The sequence below is a fragment of the Amia ocellicauda genome, chromosome 23, assembly GCF_036373705.1.
Source record: "Amia ocellicauda isolate fAmiCal2 chromosome 23, fAmiCal2.hap1, whole genome shotgun sequence".
In the NCBI taxonomy this organism is placed as follows: domain Eukaryota; kingdom Metazoa; phylum Chordata; class Actinopteri; order Amiiformes; family Amiidae; genus Amia; species Amia ocellicauda.
Window position 1 is genome coordinate 18358714 of NC_089872.1, and position 23857 is coordinate 18382570.

The 23857-nt window shown below is 42.9% G+C and overlaps 1 protein-coding gene across 6 annotated transcripts in view; it reads left to right on the forward strand.

Annotated features, from left to right (window-relative positions):
* The window catches only part of ryr2a (ryanodine receptor 2a (cardiac)), a 139747-nt gene that overhangs the window by 84307 nt on the left and 31583 nt on the right, over nucleotides 1-23857 (forward strand). For 3 of the 6 annotated variants that reach the window (XM_066696606.1, XM_066696608.1, XM_066696607.1), the window contains exons 25-65: nucleotides 167-326; nucleotides 712-859; nucleotides 2350-2558; nucleotides 3573-3747; nucleotides 4501-4709; nucleotides 4839-5188; nucleotides 5415-5532; nucleotides 5812-5972; nucleotides 6341-6497; nucleotides 6774-6860; nucleotides 7173-7399; nucleotides 7665-8469; nucleotides 8710-8910; nucleotides 9023-9128; nucleotides 9471-9614; nucleotides 9919-10192; nucleotides 10317-10431; nucleotides 10696-10828; nucleotides 11178-11281; nucleotides 12160-12295; nucleotides 12387-12573; nucleotides 12687-12798; nucleotides 13389-13509; nucleotides 13708-13877; nucleotides 14331-14551; nucleotides 14679-14769; nucleotides 14994-15134; nucleotides 15987-16150; nucleotides 16565-16643; nucleotides 16906-16995; nucleotides 17179-17316; nucleotides 18138-18215; nucleotides 18434-18509; nucleotides 18835-18861; nucleotides 20131-20254; nucleotides 20531-20646; nucleotides 20832-20896; nucleotides 21367-21488; nucleotides 22166-22215; nucleotides 23119-23179; nucleotides 23585-23823. In XM_066696606.1, the coding sequence (XP_066552703.1) occupies nucleotides 167-326; nucleotides 712-859; nucleotides 2350-2558; nucleotides 3573-3747; nucleotides 4501-4709; nucleotides 4839-5188; nucleotides 5415-5532; nucleotides 5812-5972; nucleotides 6341-6497; nucleotides 6774-6860; nucleotides 7173-7399; nucleotides 7665-8469; nucleotides 8710-8910; nucleotides 9023-9128; nucleotides 9471-9614; nucleotides 9919-10192; nucleotides 10317-10431; nucleotides 10696-10828; nucleotides 11178-11281; nucleotides 12160-12295; nucleotides 12387-12573; nucleotides 12687-12798; nucleotides 13389-13509; nucleotides 13708-13877; nucleotides 14331-14551; nucleotides 14679-14769; nucleotides 14994-15134; nucleotides 15987-16150; nucleotides 16565-16643; nucleotides 16906-16995; nucleotides 17179-17316; nucleotides 18138-18215; nucleotides 18434-18509; nucleotides 18835-18861; nucleotides 20131-20254; nucleotides 20531-20646; nucleotides 20832-20896; nucleotides 21367-21488; nucleotides 22166-22215; nucleotides 23119-23179; nucleotides 23585-23823 (6491 nt within the window). The remainder of the gene's footprint in view (nucleotides 1-166; nucleotides 327-711; nucleotides 860-2349; nucleotides 2559-3572; nucleotides 3748-4500; nucleotides 4710-4838; nucleotides 5189-5414; nucleotides 5533-5811; nucleotides 5973-6340; nucleotides 6498-6773; nucleotides 6861-7172; nucleotides 7400-7664; nucleotides 8470-8709; nucleotides 8911-9022; nucleotides 9129-9470; nucleotides 9615-9918; nucleotides 10193-10316; nucleotides 10432-10695; nucleotides 10829-11177; nucleotides 11282-12159; nucleotides 12296-12386; nucleotides 12574-12686; nucleotides 12799-13388; nucleotides 13510-13707; nucleotides 13878-14330; nucleotides 14552-14678; nucleotides 14770-14993; nucleotides 15135-15986; nucleotides 16151-16564; nucleotides 16644-16905; nucleotides 16996-17178; nucleotides 17317-18137; nucleotides 18216-18433; nucleotides 18510-18834; nucleotides 18862-20130; nucleotides 20255-20530; nucleotides 20647-20831; nucleotides 20897-21366; nucleotides 21489-22165; nucleotides 22216-23118; nucleotides 23180-23584; nucleotides 23824-23857) is intronic. The other 3 variants (XM_066696609.1, XM_066696610.1, XM_066696611.1) reach the window with 1 other exon arrangement.

The window sequence follows — 23857 nt, forward strand, 5'->3', positions numbered from 1 at the left end:
GGTTATTTGACTCATTCGTGCTTGCCAGCTCCCAAGAAGCTGATTATTCTTGGTCCAAGAGATGCAACTCCGAATCGTATTACATTTCGCTGGTTCTCAGATTTATTCCCCCATCCAGTTTCACTGTGAAATTATTGACCTTTCTTGTGTGTGGTCTTTGGCACAGCTATGAACTTACAAGTGGCTACAAGCCTGCTCCCATGGATCTGAGCCACATTAAGCTGACTTCTACCCAGGAGGCCATGGTGGATAAGTTGGCAGAGAACGCCCACAATGTTTGGGCTCGGGATCGCATCCGTCAGGGCTGGACGTATGGCATTCAGCAGGTAGGTGTTACTGCCCTTGAGGTTTTGATGAGATGTCACCAAGACCGGCGCCGACGGGGGAGGTAGTTAGGCGGGTGATGAAATGGCAGAATGAAACCCATTAAATATTTACTAGCTTTTGCATCTTTAATGGCCTGGCTGCAGGAGAGCAATCGGCTCTGTGTGGTTCAGTGGCCCTCAGCTGTGGTCACACAAGTCACACCTTCCCGGGACCAGCATCATGGATTCTTGTCAGAGTTTGTCATAGTTATCATTCATAGTCTACCATTTCTGTAATTTGGCTGAACATGAATCCTGAAATCTGATCAGCTGTGTACCATACGGATCCTCCACTGATTGTTTTTTCAATTTTACTTAATTTACTTTATTACTGTACTTTGTGTAGGATGTGAAAAACAGGAGAAACCCCCGTCTCGTCCCCTATGCTCTCCTGGATGAAAGAACCAAAAAGTCCAACAAGGACAGTCTGAGAGAAGCAGTCCGAACTCTTCTGGGTTATGGCTACAATTTGGAGGCCCCAGACCAGGACCACGGTATGTGAAAGCTTTAGAGTTGTCTTTGTAAAGGAATCACAGCCTTCTCTCAGCTGTTTGCTGCTTCCACATAATGGCCAACTGCCTCTTGGTAGAGTATCAAATATTCAGTTCAGTTTAATGTTGTATGGGGTATGGAGCTCTTTGTGAGCCGGCCACCACAGAGCGCTTTACAGAGTCAGAGAAAAGTATAGACAAATAAATGTCTGCAGTGAAGGCATGCGGATTGCAGGGCTTTTTTCCTCCATGATAGTTGTTCATATCAATGGAGGAGGCAAATAAGTGTTTACTGTGTGCGTGTTAACACAAAATCTCCAGTCAAACACACAACCCCATCAATTTTACACACACAGGTTCTGCACAGATTCCTGTTTGTTTTGAAAGCAACCTCCACACCAGAACCAGAGTACAGAGGAAGTCCACCAATGATATTTCACGCTTGTTATGTGGAAATGTGGCAGTCTTACTGTATACATCTCTTCTAATCAGAAAAAGGGTTATTTGCTAACAACACCTGTCAGCACTGCAGCAGTCCTATGGGAGCATAATTGATTTATTATTGTGTCTCAAATTCCTCAATTTACTGCTTTGTCACGGTGGCGTAAATTTCCAATCTGCAAAAGCACTTGACTATGAATCACTCTTTCTTTCCGGACTGAGCAAGAAGCGGCTGGGACGGAGCTCACCCCCCCGCAGGATTGTTGTCATAGAGCGGTTCATGATAAACCAGTCTGATTAACATAATCATCTGGCCGCAGACCCAAACTGAACGCAGGGATGAGGGAGCCTGCCAGTGCTCCTGACGTACTAATACATACCTCCATGCCAGGATTACCTCACCGTGCTCTAACCTCTCTTCCGATCACTATTGAACCGCCTTGACGTCACTCGCTCTTGAGTTAATGAGGCTCGAGGAAGTGATGCCACTCCTGCTACACTTTCTGATAATATGTCAGCCTGCTTTCCAATTTGTATCATTGTTAAAGTGATCACTGCAATACTCCCTTCTCATCCATCACTGTAAATATATAAGGGTGTCATCTGCTTCATGTACAGTGTATGGTAAAAGGCCAGGTCCTGGGATAAGCCTGATTTACTGGGGCTCTCCACAAATGGAATCTAAAATCCATACTTACTGTTTTTAAAAGTCTGTAGCACCACATACGGGTGGGTTTTGGTAGGAGATGGTAAAAGATTGACTAAGGTGTATGATCAGCACTTTGAATTCAGTTTATTTACTGTTACTAAAACTATGATAAATTACAGGGACTTTTTACAACCATTTTATGTGAGAATAGAAGCTGTAAATATGTTGTCCTTACTTATAACGATAAGCTGTGCAAAATTGGGTCCGTAGCATCATGTTTGCAGTGTACTATGGAATCCAGAAGACTAGTCACATTTTATACTCTCATTCTACATTTTCATAGAAGTTTGATGTTTTATCCATAATATTCACCACCTTTCATAATTTCTGTGCTAATTGTCAGCTACAAGGTCTGATATCAGCAACATGACAGCCGAGCGGTTCCGCATTTTCCGTGCCGAGAAGACGTACAGCGTGAACGCAGGGAAGTGGTACTTCGAGTTTGAAGCGGTCACGGCCGGGGAGATGAGGGTGGGCTGGGCCAGGCCGGGGTGCCTGCCCGACCAGGAGCTGGGGTCCGACGAGCAGGCGTTTGTCTTCGACGGTTTCAAGGTAAGCACACTGCTTTGTGCAGGCATAATTAATTCCCTGTTAAAATGTGTATAACCTGAAATAAAGATGAAATATCACAAAACCAGACCCATCAGTGATATTCTCCAAACAATGCATGCTGGTGTTCTCAAACACTCTGAGTTCGGCTGATCTAAATGTCATCCGACTTTAGATTTTAGTTTCTAGAAGCTTCTTCAATTGAAGTGCAAAGAGTATAATGTACACAAATGAAAGAGAGAGTACATTCAGGCCGTAATTATGATGTTTATACAGTGTGTTTGCTGGTTAGGGCTCTGATTAATACGGTGTTGTCTGGAAGATACCTGCCAATATGGAACTGGAGTGGTTATTACCATGTAATTACACATTATAATTCGACTCATTATGAAAGTGTTCGCTGAGGTAATATGAACATCACTTAAATATAAACAAGCAATATAAACTGTCATGGGTTTCTTTTCTTTTTGCCAAATCCTGTCTCAGGTTTCTGAAACCCATAATTATCCAGATTTATTTTCCTCAACATTTTCTGTCTGTCACTTAAATAATAATTTGAAAATTTTGATACATGAATTGTCACATAGTGCTTAGCCTGTGCTATAATCCTTATGAATAATATCAAACTGCATCCCAGTAGGCAGTCGTCTATGCCTGGAATGCCTCATTTTGTGTCCTATATAGGTGGGGAGATGACAATATTGTGCAGTTTGTATATTTTCAACCTCCATCTATGCGGAAGTCATACCGCAGCCTTAGAAAACAACGGCAAAAAGTGAAAACCAGTGATTTCCCTTTGACACTGGGACAAATTGCGGTGCTGTCTCCGATATAATTACAGTGAGGTTCTTGTCTATTGTGTCGCAAAAGGGTACTTAAGCCATCGCTAAACACGTATTTGTGGATGACACGCTGTAAAGATGTGTAAGTGCTGTGCATCTGTAATTACAAGGTGAGGGAGTGAGGAGGCCGTCGGTAAGACAAGGACCCCCGGGTTGACTGAGCCCTTTGTTTCAGGCTCAGCGTTGGCACCAGGGTAATGAGCACTTTGGCCGCTCCTGGCAGTTGGGCGACGTGGTGGGCTGCATGGTGGATATGAACGAGCACACCATGATGTTCACGCTCAACGGGGAAGTCCTTCTCGACGACTCGGGATCCGAACTCGCTTTCAAGGACTTTGAAGTTGGGGAAGGTCAGTGCCCGGCCTCTTCGCGCCAGCTCCGATACTGGGAGCTCTGGAGTTTGCAACGAAGGAATGAACCGCCATACTTATCTTTGAGTGATCTTCAGTACTCATGAGGGTCACAATGCTTGGATTACTACTCCTGCAAACAACCCGAAAAGCAAATCAGAAATTCATAGACAGGCACATATTTGGCAGTGACACTAGCAACCCCAGTTAGCTTCACTGTAATATTTAGACTATTTTCTTGCCCTCTGAATTATTCTTGTATGCTACATTAACAGCATTAAATTATTATAATTTTAAATCCCAAAGCTAAATTCTAGAAAAGGTTACTAAGAACAATAGGTGATATTTCTAACTTTCCTGTCCCAAAATTTCCGTTTTGATTTTCTTGTTTCATGAGCCACAGATCTTTTTAGATTTAGATTAATGCTAACTATATATATTTTTTAATCTTCCCAAATATTTAGCCTTGGTGGCATCCAGTCCTGTGAGCGATTCCCTGTTTGCCTGTCTGCTGTCTTACACCCACATTTCACTGCAGTAGTTTTTGTTCTCCTCTAATGCATACATTTGTAAGTTTTTTTTTCCCCTAGTAGAACTGTTCTTATTTTCACACGGACGCCATCTACTGGTTGCAATACCAAACAATGCTGAATACCAATAAGAAGATGTTTGTCTACTCTTATAGCTGGTGCATGCTGATGCTTGAGCAGTAACTTTATTCCCTGCAAACTTATTCTTGCTGTTTTTTGACAGGGTTCATACCCGTGTGCAGTCTGGGGGTGTGCCAGGTGGGCAGGATGAACTTCGGAAAGGACGTAAGCACCCTGAAGTACTTCACGATCTGTGGACTGCAGGAGGGATACGAACCTTTCGCTGTCAACATGAACAGGGACATCACCATGTGGCTCAGCAAACGCCTGCCTCAGTTCATCCCTGTCCCTCCCAACCACGAGCATATCGAGGTGACCGTGCCCTCTTAGATACCTGTAGGCTAAGGCTGTTCGATCCTCCACGATGGGAGGTGCTTTTGTATTTTTGTTTCATATGATGGCATTAAACCCTGACCCCGTGTCCCTGTTTGTCCTGTGAAGGTAACGAGAATAGATGGCACCATTGACAGCTCGCCATGTCTGAAGGTCACACAGAGGTCGTTCGGATCTCAGAACAGCAACACTGACATCGTGTTCTACCGTCTGAGCATGCCCGTCGAGTGCGCCGAGAGCTTCTCCAAGTCTCCCGGGGGCACCCTTCCCTCGGGGGGCAGCTTCTTCTCACCCAAGAAGGAGCTGGATGACTTTGACACGGACTCGGACTTTGAAGTCCTCATGAAGACCGCACACGGGCACCTGGGCTCCAACGGGCCCGAGAGGGAGAGAGACAAGGACGAGTTCAACAACCACAAGGATTACACCCAAGAAAAGCCCTCCAGACTGAAGCAGAGGTTTGTACTGTGCTCCATCACACTTTCCTTCAAGGCCGTCATGTTTCTGGGAGCAAATCAAGGCTCTCCGTGTTGGGAAATTATATGATATGGACCTGGGTTGTATGATCATTTTTTAGGATAACGTTTTTGTTTTTGATTTCTTGGTTACGGTTAAGTTTAACATTCACCATGTGGGGCCACATTGGAATGACGTGTCACCTGTTGTAGTATTTGTGTGTTGCAGGTTCATGCTCAAGAGAACAAAGCCGGACTACAACACAAACCACCCTTCGGCCCGTCTGTCGGAGGAGGTGCTCGCGGATGACCGAGACGATTACGAATATCTGATGCAGACTTCCACGGTAATACACTTTTAATAGCAATAGGACAGAAGCCTACAGCTAAGCCATGGACCTAATTACATGATGTATGATGATAACATATATTTTCATTTTGAATGCTTAACATTTTAACATTGATGAAAGTGTTTTACGACAAACACAGGAGTAGATATCGTGCCGTATGGTGCTTGATGACATAATATGATACTTGCATGTTAGTAAATCCACGTGCTGGTGAATTGGAACCTCTGAGATGCCTTCAAATTGTCTGGTTCAATCTTGTCTTTTTTCCCTACCCAGTACTTCTACTCGGTAAGAATCTTCCCCGGCCAAGAGCCCACCAGTGTCTGGGTGGGCTGGGTCACCTCCGATTTCCACCAGCACGACCCTGCCTTCGAGCTGGAAAAGGTCCGCACTGTGACCGTCACCCTGGGGGACGAGAAGGGAAAGGTCCACGAGAGGTAGGCCAGCTTTCCCACAGCACTATGATATACCAATACGGATCATTCGGGGTAATCATACGAGAAACGCTGTCTTGTATAGTTTTTCATTACATTTTCATATAAGGCCCGTTAACCGTTGTCTTGCAGATTTAAATAAATCATATCACATCACTGTATCATTCCCTTTTCTAAAGCACCGAGATATGACACACATCCATCTTGAAGACAGCCGAGGAGATGGCTGCTAAACATGTCAGATAATCTCCCGCGAGCTAGGAAATCTGTGATATATTAATCATCGTTGCAGGTGTTATCTTTATCCCTTCGTCTCTCTATGATTTCACTGAACCAGTGCAAGATACATTATCTCCTGCTTATCTTATTAGCATTAAGAGAAGCAACTGCTACATGGTGTGGGCCGGAGAAAGCATGAGTCCGGGACAGAGCCGGAACAACGGGCTCGAGATCGGCTGCTTGGTGGACACGGCCAACGGGCTGCTGACTTTCACTGCGAACGGGAAAGAGCTGAGTACATACTACCAGGTAACGTAACTCCGCTCCTCCCCCAGGAAATCCTCTCACCATTACTTAGAAACAAGCCAAAAGGTGTTTTGGATATAAACCTATGAGTCTTTATTCTCTTATTCCACAAAGTAGTTTTGTCAGTGGTTGTCCTTATTTATTCATTTTAAATAAAGCACTCTTCTATATGAATTCATGCTTACATTATGAGAAACATTAGCATAAAGCTGATCATATTTGGGTATATTATCCATTGGAAGAGTCTATTTATCTTCCTTCTTGTTTGTTTATCACCAGGTGGAGCCCAGCACTAAGCTATTCCCAGCCGTGTTTGCTCAAGCAACCAGCCCGAATGTTTTCCAGTTTGAGCTGGGACGGATAAAGGTAACTACAATGTGACCAGCTTGATTGTTATATTATGCTTGAGACTTTAATTTTGGTTTTAGTGCTTTCAGGTGTCGGACTGCTTTGTTTGACGGCAGGAAACTGTGTCTGTCTGTGGATAGTGACTGCCAGCTGTATGCTTTTATTTCTGTTATGGTGCAATATTAGCACAGAACAAGTCATTATCTTCCTGGTCACTGGGAGCAGACCTTATTACATTCTGGCATGAAAGGATTCTTCCACAACGTCTCACCTAATACTTAGGAGGATGCATCCATTTATTAATTTGTGTCTTGTTTATGTTTTGGCCAGAATGTGATGCCTCTCTCGGCAGGCCTGTTCAAAAGCGAGCGCAAGAACCCCACCCCGCAGTGCCCCCCCAGGCTGCATGTCCAGTTCCTCACGCCCGTCCTCTGGAGCCGGGTGCCCAACCACTTCCTGAAGGTGGAGACGTCCCGGGTCAACGACCGGCATGGCTGGCTGGTGCATTGCTCTGATCCGCTCCAGTTCATGTCTCTGCACATACCAGAGGAGAACAGGTCAGGAAGTGGCAGTGTCTAAACCCGAGTTACTGCAAATGAATGTGTTGAGTTTTGGGGAATTTACACAACATAAATTGTATGGGTGCACCCAGGAATATAGGGTAAATGATGTATGCATTACAGCCATAGTCACACCCCTAGGGAGTGACCTTACGTGTTATATTTGCGCTTACAAGAGTCAATAAAGTTAGTTGATGTGTGTAGAGTGAGTCCAGACTCTTTCTGTACCCCACATTAAGTAACGCAGCACCCCTGCCCTCAGATCTGTCGATATCCTGGAGCTGACAGAGCAGGAGGACCTGCTGAAGTTCCACTACCACACCCTCCGCCTGTACTCCGCCGTCTGTGCACTGGGCAACAACCGGGTGGCCCACGCGCTGTGCAGCCACGTGGACGAGGCCCAGCTCCTCTACGCCATCGAGAACAAGTACATGCCCGGGCTGCTCCGGACCGGTTACTACGACCTGCTCATCGACATTCACCTCAGCACTTACGCCACCGCCCGGCTCATGATGAACAACGAGTACATCGTCCCCATGACTGAGGAGACCAAGAGCATCACGCTGTTCCCTGACGAGAAAAAAAAACACGGCCTCCCGGGGATCGGGCTCAGCACCTCCCTGAGGCCCCGCATGCGCTTCTCCTCCCCGACCTTTGTGAGCGCCGGGGGGGATTATTTCCAGTACAGCCCCGAGTTTCCCCTGGAGATCCTGAAGACCAAGACCATTGAGATGCTGACGGAGGCAGTCCAGGAAGGCAGCCTCCACGTCCGGGACCCGATCGGGGGCAGCACCGAGTTCCTCTTCGTGCCTCTCATCAAGCTGTTCTACACTTTGCTCATCATGGGCGTCTTTCACAACGGAGACTTGAAGACCATCCTGCAGCTGATTGAGCCCAGCGTTTTCTCTGAGGAGGCGGGACCCGGGTCAGCTGAGACTCCAGATTGTGACGGGATCAAAGGGGAGCTGCGGATAGAAGGATCTGGGGGGGAGGAAGAGGGAAAAGCTGAAAAAGTGCCCAAAGAAGGACTGCTGCAGATGAAGCTTCCAGAGCCGGTGAAGCTACAGGTGGGTTTGCGTATATAATGCTTTTATTTATGTCCTTCACTCATGTCCTTCTCAGTTAAAAGAGACAGATTTATAACTGTTTTGTCAGTCCATGTAACTGAGAACTGATTATTTTGATAGTTCAGGACTACCAAATTGGCCTTTACCTAATTCAAAACCCAGTGTCTCTCAGGGGCTGTGTCCACAAGCCCTGTCTCGAGTATGATCGGTGACATCTCTGTTCCCCTCGTTGTTGTGCAGATGTGCCACCTGTTGCAGTACCTCTGCGACTGCCAGGTGCGACACAGGATCGAGGCCGTCGTGGCTTTCTCGGATGATTTTGTAGCAAACCTGCAGGACAACCAGCGCTTTCGCTACAACGAAGTGATGCAGGCTTTAAACATGTCTGCCGCGTTGACCGCCAGGAAAACGAAGGAATTCCGATCCCCGCCTCAGGAACAGGTAAACGAAGCCAGGACTCTAAATTCCTACATATATTTTGGCGATAATGTGCTTTTTCTCCCCATTAGGTGTGGGTATGGTTTCTCATTGGGCCTTTGACTCTTCCCAACAGATAAACATGTTGTTGAATTTCAAAGATGATAAGCAGGACTGCCCGTGTCCGGAAGATATTCGGGAACAGCTCCTTGACTTCCATGAAGACCTCATGACACATTGCGGTAGGCCGTTTCCTCCTGTTCGACAGAAAGCTTTGACAACCCTCTGAGATACTCCTGGAGTCTCTGGGGGAATAGAGATTAGGCAGGACACTGGCGAGAGAAACCCAGAAGACAAATCACTCGGGAGGAGTGATACTGATTTAGCTTTACCCTGATACACGCCTATGTCTCTTGCATTTGTCTCTTGAATAAAAACACGAATAGATAGCCTGCTAGTTTTTGAGTCGATTTGCCTCTGGTTTATACAGATATTTCTCATTGTGTTCATCTGATTGTCCTTGGTTTAGCCGATCGCACTTTTGTTATTTCTGTTTTGAAAATGCATTTTTGTGCTTTTGGCAGGAATCGAACTGGACGATGATCGGGCGAATGAAGGGGATGGAGATTTCACGTTCAGAGGGCGACTCCTGTACCTGGTAGAGAAGGTGGCCTACCTAAAGAAGAGAATGTCAGATTTGCCGAAGAAAAAAAAAGCTAAGAAACCAAGTATGTCCAATTATTTAATGAGTTTTTTATAAAATTGGAAAGCTAAATGATCTTGATTTTGAAAAAATATAAACCCAGCAGGGTAAAATGTGATTGAAAATAGTCACAATTATGTCTGTATTTAGGCAGTAAAGAAATGCAAAATAAGTATTTTACGTACTTCACTATTACTTTATTATAAAAGAAATTCAAAGTCAAGGGCTCTATAAAAATAAACTATACAATAATAATAATAACCTCTGTTCTGAATGAAACTGAATTAGTGTCTTTGAGTCCAGGTATATTGATCATGTGTCTTCACCAGGTACCCTGCAGCAGCTCATTTCGGAGACCATGGTGCGCTGGGCCCAGGAGTCGGTCATCGAGGACCCAGAGCTGGTGCGGGCCATGTTTGTGCTGCTGCACCGGCAGTACGACGGTATCGGGGGTCAGGTGCGCGCTTTGCCCAAGACCTATACCATCAATTCTGTCTCCGTGGAGGACACCATCAACCTGCTGGCCTCCCTGGGACAGATCCGCTCCCTGCTCAGCGTCCGCATGGGGAAGGAGGAAGAGAAACTGATGATCCGAGGCCTGGGGTAAACTCATTGCATTTATTCTCACTGCATAGCGTTGACCAGCATGATTCTCCTCAAGGGCCCTGTTATTCTAACAGAAGATTGGTATGTTCTATTGACTTATTGGGAACTCTTTCATACACAGAGATATTATGAACAATAAAGTTTTCTACCAGCACCCCAATCTGATGCGAGCTCTGGGCATGCATGAAACTGTGATGGAGGTGATGGTCAACGTCCTTGGAGGAGGGGAATCGAAGGTAACAATGAAAGTCCTCTCGAACCTGTGAATGTCTGCATGATTGAGCACAGGAGGTCTTGACCCAGAATGCCACTGTGTAATCAAGTCTCTGGTTTATAGGATTCCTTCACTAGAATGGTGGCATTGTCCTGTCTGTGGAAATCTATGGTCTATTGTAAAAACATTCAATTGTTTTTAGTTTTGTTCATCTGTGTTCCTCATTTGTTCTTCCTCTCTCAGTTGTATCCAGTAATAGTAATTTAAAATTATAATTTTTATTAAGGAAATTACCTTTCCCAAGATGGTGGCCAACTGCTGCCGATTTCTGTGTTACTTCTGCCGCATCAGCAGACAAAACCAAAAAGCGATGTTCGATCACCTCAGTTACCTGCTCGAAAACAGCAGTGTTGGACTGGGTAAGAATTCATAATTTCCTCTAAGATTGTGCATTGGTTTCATTGTATCGTCGCTAGTGTGTGTGAGACCTCGGTTGACAAAGATGCACACTTCTGGTAATTAAATGTAATAATAATAATTAAAAAAAAAAACAGCCAGTCTTCAGAATTTGTGTTTGAAGCTTGAAGACCCTTTTTAATTTCCTGAAGATATTCTAATGAACTTCACCTTTGCTTTTCCGTTTACACATGGGGTGATGGAGTGGAAACCAGTGCCAAGGACGATCCTACCCTTCCCTGTATTGAATAAGCTCTCCTCTTGTCTCAACGCATGTCTAATGTTCTGTGTTTTATTGACTGTTCTCTTAAGCTTCACCATCCATGCGAGGATCTACACCTTTGGACGTGGCAGCAGCCTCAGTGATGGATAATAACGAACTTGCCTTAGCCCTTAGGGAACCCGACTTAGAGAAGGTAAGATGCATCTTTTTCTTACAGGTTCTTAGCATTTTTTGTGGTGAATGTATGTATGCTCTTAACTCGCCCAGGTTTACAGAATTAGAAATAATCCAATGCGGTTTACTTTTCATGTAAATCAGCACCGCCTCGCGTTGGCAGGCTGCTGTAATTCATAGTAGAGTGAGGAGCTGGTTGCTCTTGTGTCAGCGGGATTGATGGTACTTTGCTGGAGAAGAAAATAAACGCAATCATGCAGCACGATTCCCTTAATTAAAAACCTACGAACAGGGCCTTCATTCATAGCATTACCTCCGAGGGAAGTGAAATGTAAAAATCTACACTTTAAACCGGCTTCCCTACAGTCCTGAATTTGCACCCCGTAGGTAAATTATTGATATACGTTTGGATGGTTCTACAGACAGGGAGGAAGGTGTTCGGCTCCCTCGGTCTCTCCTGGCATCCTGTTTACACAACTGTTACACATGGGGGTCTGTACTCTAGTGCGGTCTAATCCAATTTAGCACCATGCGCTGCGAAATTGTGGATCCGTCTCCGCGTTCATTCTCACATCAGTGCAGATGCAATTTAGCCGTCCTAAAGTGACATAAATAATGCCTTCCACACAAACTTAGAAAGACTACATAGAGAGTCTGCTGCGAACATGGATTTCCCAAGTGTACCACTGCTTTTCTGACATGTCCTGTATATATAACATTTTAAGTAATTTGTTTTCCAGTCATGTTAAGTTAAGTTAAGTAAAATATTGAATTAGAAATTGCTAAAACTTTGAGACTATTTTCTGTAAACATTCTTATTAACGAGACCTTTGCATGCTATATATATAAAATTTGAATTTCCCTTTCACACTGAAATCTATTAATTGTCTTCTGCAGGTCGTGCAGTACTTGGCAGGGTGTGGTTTGCAAAGCTGCACGATGCTGGTGTCCAAAGGATACCCAGATATTGGCTGGAACCCCGTGGAAGGAGAACGATACTTAGATTTTCTTCGCTTTGCTGTTTTCTGCAATGGTAACTGATTTGAACAAACTCATCCTGTAGGCTATTGTAAGAGTGCGGCAAGCATCAAGGCCTAGCTGATCCCTCGACCCCTTTCTTCCAGGGGAGAGCGTCGAAGAGAATGCCAACGTTGTGGTGAGGCTCCTAATCCGTCGGCCCGAGTGCTTCGGCCCGGCCCTGCGAGGAGAAGGAGGCAACGGTCTCCTGGCAGCCATGGAGGAGGCAATCAAGATCTCCGAAGACCCAACCAGAGACGGCCCCTCGCCAACCTCCGAGTCCAGCCGAACCCTGTATGTGACCGAAAGGGGGCGGTCTAGGGTCCTCTGTTCAGTGCATGTGGTTTATTTTCTGCTTTAATCCCCACCCCCAGAAGAAAAATCTATTTCTCCATTTAAATTTCAAGCAGCGATATTCTGGAGGATGAGGAGGACGACACCATCCACATGGGGAACGCCATCATGACTTTCTATGCTGCTCTTATCGATCTTCTGGGACGCTGCGCTCCAGAAATGCATGTACGTTTATGAACAGTTTATTCTTAGGCTTTGACACTTGGTACAGCTGCTTTGCTTTGTGCGCGTTATCTTGCAACATCTAATCTTGTTTCTTCTCACTATGAGCAATCTGACTGAGTTCGAGTAAGTGGTTTAAAAATAGCCGCCACCGATCCATTGATAAAAATGAAGCTCCCATTTCTGACTCAGCAGCCGTCATAATTATATAATAGCTCCTGTATTAAATAACGCAGACAAATATATCCCAAAATGTTAAAAGTAGTAAAATCATATGAAAGGATAAAGCTTTGATCTTGATCGTCTTACATGACAAGGGTAGTGAAATGTCACACATTCCAGTGTATTCCAGAGCAGTATTTGGTATGATCAGCTCTTTGACTGTGTCATTACCTTAATTACCAACTAATTGAACTAGCTGAGACATGTTTAGTAATGGGATTGGACGGTTAGGTATTTGACTGCCTCTAGTAATCTTCTTCAAGGTTTCATATTTTATTTTAACACTTTTTAAGGTTTTCTACAAAGGACATTGTGGTGTTTTTAATTTGCTATAAAATGCTCTCCTGACGTTTGTCATTTGTGTTGATTAGCTTATCCACGCTGGTAAGGGTGAGGCAATTCGTATACGAGCCATTCTTCGATCTCTGATTCCCATCGAGGATTTGGAAGGAGTCATCAGCATTCCTTTTCCCATGCCAACGTTGGCTAAGGGTTAGTCCTCTTTTAACATTATATGTCAATTGGACAACACTTCCATTTCACAATATTTTTAAATTGTTTCTCTCTACACAGTCGAGAGAAGTCTTGTCCGTCATTACTTGGTGTGTTACCACTGAAGTTTGTAAACAATATGCAAACCCTTTCTCTGGTTCAGAGATATCAAACCGTAACGCTGGGCCTTGTCTCTAGATGGCACCGTGGTGGAGCCAGACATGTCGGCTGGGTTTTGTCCGGATCATAAGGCGGCCATGGTCCTGTTCCTGGACAGAGTGTATGGAATTGAAGATCAGAATTTCCTTCTGCACCTCTTGGAAGTTGGCTTTCTCCCGGACCTCCGAGCTGCTGCCTCTTTGGACACGGTGAGACGCCCCTGCCTGCACTTTACACGGTCAGAACATTACCTCAACACAGAGAGACGAGTGTCTGTCCTCAACATCAGTGACTTGCCCCTCCTCAAAGACCGCTGTGGAGTTGTTTTGAGTCTCCGATATGTCAAGTTTAAAAAATAAAACCTAAAAATAAAAGCTCTACAGAGGGTGATTTAATTTAGAAAATGTTTTCGCACACTCACTGACGTCAATCACAGTTGTGTAGCAGATCATCTCATAATCATGCAGCCTGGTTTCACGTCTGGGAAAACTGATGAGAGCGTACTTGCGAACTCCTTTACAATCAGCTGAAAATCACGCTTGACAAAACTCAGACAGAGGAGGGAAAAGCGTTGGCGTTGGCGGTGGTAATTAATTTGTATCGTGCCGTGATTGTAATTGGACTGTGCTGTTCAATAAGGATCTCCGTGTCTCTGGTCCTAGGCCGCCCTGAGTGCCACTGACATGGCTCTGGCCCTGAACCGCTACCTGTGCACCGCCGTGTTGCCTTTGCTCACAAAGTGCGCCCCTCTGTTCGCCGGCACCGAGCCCTTCGCCTCCCTCATCGACTCGCTCCTGCACACCGTGTACCGGCTCTCCAAGGGCTGCTGCCTCACCAAGGCCCAGAGGGACTCCATCGAGGAGTGTCTGCTGGCCGTGTGTGGGTAAGATTGGGAACCGGAAGCAAAAGCAAAAGCGTCTCAGTTTGACTCTGCGGGTATTTTGTTTCTGCGGTGAAAAGCTAATTCCCGCAATCGGTCCAGCTCTGATGTGTCTGTGTGTGTTTGACAGGCAACTCAGGCCGTCCATGATGCAACACCTGCTGAGGAGACTAGTGTTTGATGTTCCTCTTCTCAATGAACACACAAAAATGCCCCTCAAGGTGAGTACATTTGCATGTGTTTTTCAGCTGTGTGGAAGTTGCGTAAAGGTGCAATGGCAGAAGAATTTGCCTGAGTTCTTTTGTAGATTCTGTACACAAAACTTCTGTCTCTGCCTGGCATATTTGCGATTTTGTAATCTTATAGTCTCAGCTTCAGCCCACCTTTGATTACTAAGGATGTAACAGCAGGCAGGACTCTTGGTGAATGACGCTTCCCATTGCAGCTGCTGACCAACCATTATGAGAGGTGCTGGAAATACTACTGCCTCCCGGGGGGCTGGGGCAGCTTCGGAGCGGCTTCTGAGGAGGAGCTCCACCTGTCCAGGAAGTTGTTCTGGGGAATATTTGATGCCTTGTCTCAGAAGGTAATTTTGCAGTTTGTTTTAACAAGTGCCCCGGGCGTACCAAACGTGGCAAATGAAAGGGTAAGTGGGTGTTTCAAACCCATATAAAGAGGTTGATGTGGCTGAGTCAGTGGAGGTGTTGTGATTGTGGTCTCCTAGTGAAGAAGCTGCTTAAGCAGTTATTTTTCATTTAATGTTGAACAAACTTTAATGTTAATCGTGCATTGTGTTGTGTGTCTTTTGTGCTGTGTTTAAATAACTGCTAGGAAATAACCGAGACTGCTACACGGTATATAACATTGGCTTGGAGGAAGGTACGCATGTACTGATGTAATTGCTTGTGCAAGAAGGAGTATGCTATGAAAATATAAATAATCGCCTATAATGCTTACGCTAATAGGTGTAAAATAATTTTAACACACAAAATGGAAAATCTTTACGATTGTGCGAAAGAACAATTAATAAATGTGTAAAAACAAAGCTCAAAAAACTCAGCTGCTCAAAATATATAAAATAAGATTAAATGAAAAAACTATCAAAACCACAATTCGATTAACCATTCGTTTTACTAATGCTATTAAACAAGTTTGGTTTCACCAGTTAAATTAACCATTTGCATGAGAGGGCTGAACTCGCAATAACAAACCGGTATCAAATATTCAATAAAGTTCATGTTTTTGCAGGTCTCTGTTCTGATCTTTTACAGTCATCTTTAAATGACGGCTCTCCATTACAGTTTTAAAACGGATCCATACGTTATGACAGTAGTATGGATTTCCAATATTTCCAATCCTCTGTACTAAAATCACACACGACTGAATTCCCGCACGTGTCACTGTCTCTCCTGTGCGTGTCCCCCGTGTCTCCCCTCAGAAGTACGACCAGGAGCTGTTCAAACTGGCGCTGCCGTGTCTCAGCGCGGTGGCCGGGGCCCTGCCGCCAGACTATATGGAGTCAAACTATGTGGCCATGATGGAGAAGCAGTCGTCCATGGATGCTGAGGGAAACTTCAACCCACAGCCGGCTGACACCTCAAGGTAAGTCATCCTGAGGCAGAAATAGTTATTTCTTTAATACTTTTCCTCCAACTCACTTTGAAGCCAATTTCCATCTTTCCCACTGGTCTGAATTCTTCTTTGTTTCAGTTGAGGGTCTTTTTACATCTCTTGGGATCCATTCAATAGCCTCCTTTATCCATCTTTGATCTGTTCTTCTTGCAGTGTGTCCAGTCCATTGCCATTTTAACATTTTCACTCTAAACATTGTTAAATATTTAGGTTTGTTCTCGGATACATTAATTTATTTTTCTTCTTCTTGTCTCTTCTTGTTATTCCAAGCAGACATCTTCCCATGATCCCATGTGTCGTCCGCAGTTTCTGTATCATTTTTGCATTAGATAACCAGATTTCACATCCATAACCCCATTTTCAATTCTTTCTGTTTTTTATTAGTATAAACGTACCAGAGAAACTGGATTACTTCATAAACAAGTATGCGGAGCATTCACACGAGAAGTGGTCAATGGACAAGGTAATGTAACAGAAAAATATATTAAACTATTTTCATCTCATCAGTTTGGGGTAGATATTCCCTTCTCAGTTGACCTGCTGTTCGGTGGTGTTCAATTAACTCCTGAAAAGTTCTCTAGTCCTCATATCTTTTGAAATCTTCATTCATGTTACAAATGTCATAGAAATAACTGCTAACAAGTTTTTAAATGGTCATGTTCATGTGCTCTTCCCTGGGGAGTGGTCTGGGATCCCTTCCAGACACTGTGTGTTGTTTATTTCAGTTTGCGAATGGCTGGGTTTATGGAGAGCCACTCTGTGAGGCATCCAAAGTGCACCCCCTGCTTAAGCCATACAAAGCCCTGTCTGAAAAGGTAAAAAAACTGTAGTGTATTGTTGTGTGATTACAATATTTAAAAATACAATAAAACAAAGCAGTGATTGCATAAGTAAAGCGCACTTGATGAAATGTTGCACAATTTAACGGATGTTAAATTGCTCATATAGCCAACAAACTCATTTTTGTTTTTGTATTTTGGTAACATCGACACCTGCAGGATAAGGAAGTGTATCGCTGGCCGATTAAGGAGTCTTTGAAGACTATGCTTGCCTGGGGATGGAGTATCGAGAGGACGCGAGAAGGGGACACGATGGGGTTACATAACCGGGCTCGTCGAATCTCCCAGTCCAGTCAGGTTAGTGTTAAATATACCGCGTAAAACACACACACACACACACACTTACATGATGTGTCAGGATTTTCTTGTGTTTCCTGCATTGCTGTATCTGTGAAGTGAAAAGTCAATTAACCTTGAAGATAATAGGGTCATAGTTTCCCATGACTTATGTGTAAATACATATTTTTTATATTTTTTTTTTATTTAAAAAGATAGACAATAGGACAAATAAAAAACAATTGATTTGTATACTATCAAATTGATTTGTAGATCATACAGTGAACTAGTGCCACCTACCGGACATTTTGTTACATGATAGTAGTTTAGTTTCTGTATTGTGAGCTACTCCTGATCAGAATCTCGCTTATTTCTTTCGATTACATTTTTATTGTACGTATCCTTTTATTCAGCAAAATATTGTCATTTTTGTTTTGATATTTAATCGTTTTTTAATGACACTTATTTAACATCATTATTATTTTAATTTCCTATCCTTTTGCTTGCGTTCCTAAACTTCAGGAACGTTGATAATGGAAATACTGTAGAAGATCCATTATGTTGAGTTCCAATTTTTCAGTAGTTTGTAGTATTTATACTATTATAGTAAAACCAAACAGAAATTGAATTTAAAGTGGGAATTTATTCAGACCATATCATGATATTTCAATTGTTCAGAACAAATCACATCTCTACATCTTTGGAATGCATTTAATTTCAATAATATGGGTAAACACACCAACTAGGCCAGGTCTTCTGAATACTTCAGAATAATTTTGATCTTGCGCTGAATCCCCCAGAATGCCCAGCACCGGTTCTGACCGATTTTGTTTGTTCTTCAGATTTCCATCGATGCCACACATGGTTTTAGTCCGAGGCCGATTGACATGAGTAACGTGACGCTGTCCCGAGACCTGCATGTAAGTCAGTCAACTGGTTGAATGCATAGAAAACATTAGCTTTATTAACATTATTAAATAATAATGAGGTGGATCCATGTGTTTATATATTTATTTCATGTACCCTATGTATTGATCCATTGATGTAATTGATCCATTTTAATTAATTTTAACGTGTTCCTATATATTCATATTCAAATTCCTCACTGCACTTATCAATATAAACCTGCTTTTTTCAGTCTATGGCAGAACTTCTTGCAGAGAATTATCACAACATTTGGGCAAAGAAGAAGAAGCTAGAGCTGGAAGCCAAAGGTAGTATTGATTTTTGTTTACAAGGTTTAAATGAAAGCAGAATGAGGGAAAAGATATTAATATTCAATAGCACTGTCAAAGGTCCAACAGCAGATATCTTTAACTGTGAGGGGTCTAACAGGCAGTGTGGACTAGTTTGGGATTGTTTACTTTTAAGATCTCATCTTTCCTGCTGTTAGCTTAATTATTTTATTCTTCTTATTACTTCTATACTTTTAACATGAATACCATCACAGCTTTTGTTTTTGAAGGCTTCAGTAAATCTCTGTTCATTAATTTCAACATGTTCTTTCTATTTTCTGTATTTAATGTGCCCATCCCGTAGACCAGACTTTATTGTTTACTGACAAAGGTAAAGGCCCTTTTGTAGCTCACAGTATTTGTTTGCATAACTCTTGAGGCCGACGCGCTTGTAGCTGGGGTAGGCACTTGCTCTGGCTCTAACCGCTTTCATCTTGTTGTGTGTCATTAATTTTTGTGGTCTAACTTAAAAAAGAGTTTGTGTTTATAAAAACCTCATAGTGCTCATTATCCTGGCATCGTCATAAAAAATTAAACAATTGCAAACCTAATATATATAGATTTGTAATTGAAGACCCTCTTACTTGTTTATTTTTTTATGTTGGTACTTATTGAAGCTGACCAGCTATTAAAGGATGCATGTATTCTCCAAAACATATATGTGATGATTTCAAGCTGGTTATGTTGACATTTTTATAAACACAAACCAATTACTGTCATTCTTCTCTAAATGTGGTAATTTCCTCTGGACATGGGCATTGTTCTACTGATGGGCCTTTCTCTGGCCTTGATCTGATTAAATCCTTTTTTATCTCACTGTTGCATCAAAGCTTGATCTTGGTTGTTGCTCTGCAAATAATTGAATAGTCCAGTAATGGGTTTCATCCAGTTTTCCAGTTGTTGTTTTTTTATACGTATTATCAGTATTAAAAAAAAAACAAGCTGTGAAATGAACAGGTAGAGATTATGCCAACTCTGTTCCCAGCACTATTATTTTCATACTTCAAAATGTGTGATTATAAGATGTCATGAAGCATTTGACATAAATTAAACCGGTGCGATCATTATATACAACATCAGGTATTAATACAATTTGAATAATTATTTTGAGAAGATCTTGCCTGTCGCAGACAACATGATTTTAATGATAAAGACACCCACAAACCCTCATAAAAAAACAGTCTGTCTTTAGACTCGGTGGTGGCTATCCGTTTTCTTGGTTCTTGTCAAGAGTCTTATCTTTGCTGATGTGTGGTGTGGATTGCACCGTTTTCGGGCTTACAGCTGGAGTAAAATGCACAGGCCAGCAGATGTCAGTGTGGTACAGGATATCTTTTTGTAAAGGGACTGAAAATGGAGGAAAGGCAGAGATGTAGAATTTCAGGAGAACGCATTGCTAAATCACTCTAAAATAAAGACAGAAAGCAATTTGAAGAACAGGCGCGAACAGGTGGAGATTAATTTCTTTATCTGTTTGTAAAAGAAGACCTCCATTATGGAAGATCGTTCAGTGCAGGTCGAGCACATTCAGTTCAGGCTAATCTCGGCTCCTATTGTTATTTTGTCCCCTTTCTGCTCATTGTCTTTTATTGTACATTAGGAGGGGGGAGCCATCCATTGCTGGTGCCCTACGATACTCTGACAGCCAAAGAAAAATCCAAAGACAGAGAAAAAGCACAAGACATCCTCAAGTTTTTTCAGATCAATGGATACACCGTCTCTAGGTAAGTGGTGAGGCCTCTCTCCTTTGGCACGGCCACCCTAACTTCATATTCAATACAGTAAACACAATATACATGGTACCATGACATCTATTAAGCCCATAACCTGCACACCCTAACCTGGTGAAAAAACATAGCACACTGATGATTATTAATACTGGTATCAGGGCAAGCTGCTTGTCTGAATGATATTCTCACAGTACACATTTTTCCAGTCTGTATTATAAAAATGTGTATTCCTTCGTGTAATCGGCTCTATTCCTGTGTTTCCTCTGACAGGGGTATGAAGGATCTCGATTTGGACACCCCCTCCATAGAGAAACGTTTTGCCTACAGCTTCCTGCAGCAACTCATCCGATATGTGGATGAGGCCCACGAACACATGATCAAATTTGGTGAGGAAGCAGTCTTTATCTTGCGTTGGCTTTTTAATCTTGTTTAATTGGGGCCAGGTTTGAAGTTCCTGTTATGATGATGAATATTTTATTTCTGCATATGCACAGTACTTTAGAAAGAGAATGTAATGGGTTACTTCAATGAGACCTGAAGGACTTACATCCCGACTTCTCTCTTCCTGTAGATGTGGGCACCCGAGCCAAAGCGGAGAAGATTCCTCACGAGCAAGAAATGAAATTTTTCGGGAAGGTTTGAAACCCTGCCTCTCTTACTTTTGTTTGTCGTCAGCTAGTATAATTTGTACTTTTGCAATGAACGTCTTTAGTGTAGGAATGCTCATAAAAAGCTTCTGCGAAAGGGGAATGAAACCCAGGATAGCAGGGAATTACCAGATGGGTTTGTAAGAGTATTCTTCCTTGGGCCATTTATGATTCTTCACAAAACCATCAAAATAGAGCAATGGTTCACATGGCACATAACAAACCACAGAGAAGGTACATCAGTTCAGTTCATTTTAATTAAAACGATTATTCTTTATTTACTGAACAAAAAACTGAAGATCTTGAACTAAATGTTTAGTTAATACTACACAGACTTTGGAAAATATTGTAGATGTATACACTGAGTGACGTGCAGTATTTGACATGTACACTTTCATAGTTTGTTAGCGGTATGGCGTGTTTGCATTCATGACACTCTATACCGCGTGTGTATTTCAGGTGGTCCTCCCGTTGGTTGACCAGTATTTCAAGAATCACCGTCTGTACTTCCTGTCCACGGCCAACAGGCCTTTGAGCAGCGGAGGTCATGCCTCCAACAAGGAGAAAGAGATGGTCACCAGGTAATGAGGAACTGGTCCAATCAGAGCACAGATTTATAGGGGAGGGGGTGTTAATTGAAAGAGTCATCACCCTTACAAATACATGTAGAGTTTTCATATATATATATATATTTATATATGAAATGATGTATCTATATATACACCCTGGCACCCTGTATTATTACAAAATATGCTGTATGCTTATGTTCCATAAATAATTGGCTGCTTTAATAAGTTAAGAGATTATGAAGTCCCTAAAACCTACAACAAACAGATCTGCAGGTCCTTATTTGACCTTAAAGATCCAGTGAATTGTCAACCCACCCAGTTTATTTCATTTATGCATTTCATTATTGTGAGAGGATTGTAAGACTGCTTTGTGTTTATATCCATGTGTGCTTTATGTACTACAGCTTTGGGAGATAACACGGGAGTTACACATAGTCCTGCTTACCCAGCTTGGCTGTCAGCCTAACCATAAGCAAATTGAACCCAAGCATTTCTCTACTAGTCTCACCACTCTGTAACCTGAGCTCTGTAGATCTGTCCTGGTCTCGCATTTTTGCAGCTCTGTTAACATAAACCTCTCTCCGTGTCGCCGCACATCACTCAGTTTGCGCGCATTTCAGCTGTTTTAGTTTTTGTTTTTGTTTTCCTTTTCTCTGTTTTTTTCTCTTTTTTTCTTCTCTTGTCTTCAGCCTGTTCTGCAAACTCGGAGTTCTTGTCAGACATAGGATATCACTGTTTGGTAAGGATAGTGTGGACATGGCGTGGCACCATTTGTCTCTGGATCGTTTCTGTTTGCACCTTGTGTTCCTCTCGCCTCTTGATGTGTAGTTCTCTCCTTTTGCCGCGTCCTTTGCATGGTCAGCCAGCATGCATCCATGTTTGAGCTTCAGTCTGCCCGGCTGCCAGACCCTCTTACTGTCATAACCTTTAGGAACCAGAAGCGAAGCATTGTGTGTCTGGGAGGACACAGTGTTCCCAGTGGTTGATGAAGCATGACGCATTGCAAAGTTTTCTAAGCTGATTATCTTGTCCATGTTGGAAATTAATGAGATTAAAATATGTAGCCTTGCCCAGTGCTTATAACAGACACTACATTATAACACAAAGTATTTTGTACTTGTTTATTGCCTTATCGCCTTAATTTTGTTAATGCATATATTGGGTACTCCTCAATATGTCTTTTATTTCCTTATTCCCTTCCTTAGCTGCTTTTACATTTCTGAGTTCAGCAGTAAATAGTGCCCTGTAGGAATATACACATACATGCACGCACAAAAATGTCAGACTGCACTGATGTATGTTTTAGAAAACTTTGCAAGATGCATCGCAAATACCTTGTTATGGATATGCAGGTAATGTAGCAATGTGAGCCATTTACCTGGGGAAGACACTTAAAGCCTTTATTGATGTTTTATGTTAAATACAATTAAAATGTTTCAGGGTCATTTGTTTTTACTATGGGGACTAGTAAATGTTGTGATAAACATGTGTGAACTGAAATGTAGATCTCGGCAGCACTGCATGAGGCTGGTACTTAACAAGTACATTGACCGCACACATCCGGAGGTTTCAAGCATGTTTCATTTTAAAAAATGGACATTGCTCGTTACAAAAACTATGATATTCTTATGTATTGTTTCAGGAAACGATGCAACCTCTATTGTGAACTGTCTTCATATATTGGGACAAACTCTGGACGCCAGGTGAGGAAGGTTTACTGGTTTGCACGATATGATGTCAATCTCTGTCTGTGACGTTCATGTGGTCAAGTATACAATCGTTTCCCCTCAGCCAATCAGGTCAAGGATAGTTTCAGGTCTAGATCTGAAGATGTCATTTGAAGTTAAATGCATTACACAAAGACTCCATGGCAGGGATAATCAATCAGTATTACAATAATCCCAATCTATGCGGTTGTTGGACTTGTTGGTAACTGAATAATCGATCGTTAATCCAGCTCAGCATAATTGAAGAGCTTGTTGGTCCAAAGGCCTGCACTTGGGTGGGTCGAACCATTCTGAACATCCCACATGGGGCGTATCTCTGGCTTGGGCTGTGATGGACTGACCAATAGGCATTGAGCAGGATGTTGTTGATGTCGTGTTTAGGACCGTGATGAAGACGGGGCTGGACACGGTGAAGACAGCCTTGCGGGCATTCTTTGACAATGCCGCCGAAGACCTGGAGAAAACCATGGAGAACCTGAAGCTGGGCCAGTTCACGCACACCAGGTCACAGCCCAAAGGTGTCACCCAGATCATCAACTACACCACCGTGGCACTGCTGCCTGTTCTCACCTCCCTGTTCGAGCACATCGGGCAGAACCTGTTTGGTGAAGACCTCATACGTAGGTTCAGCAGGCACCCATCTTTTTTATCCTC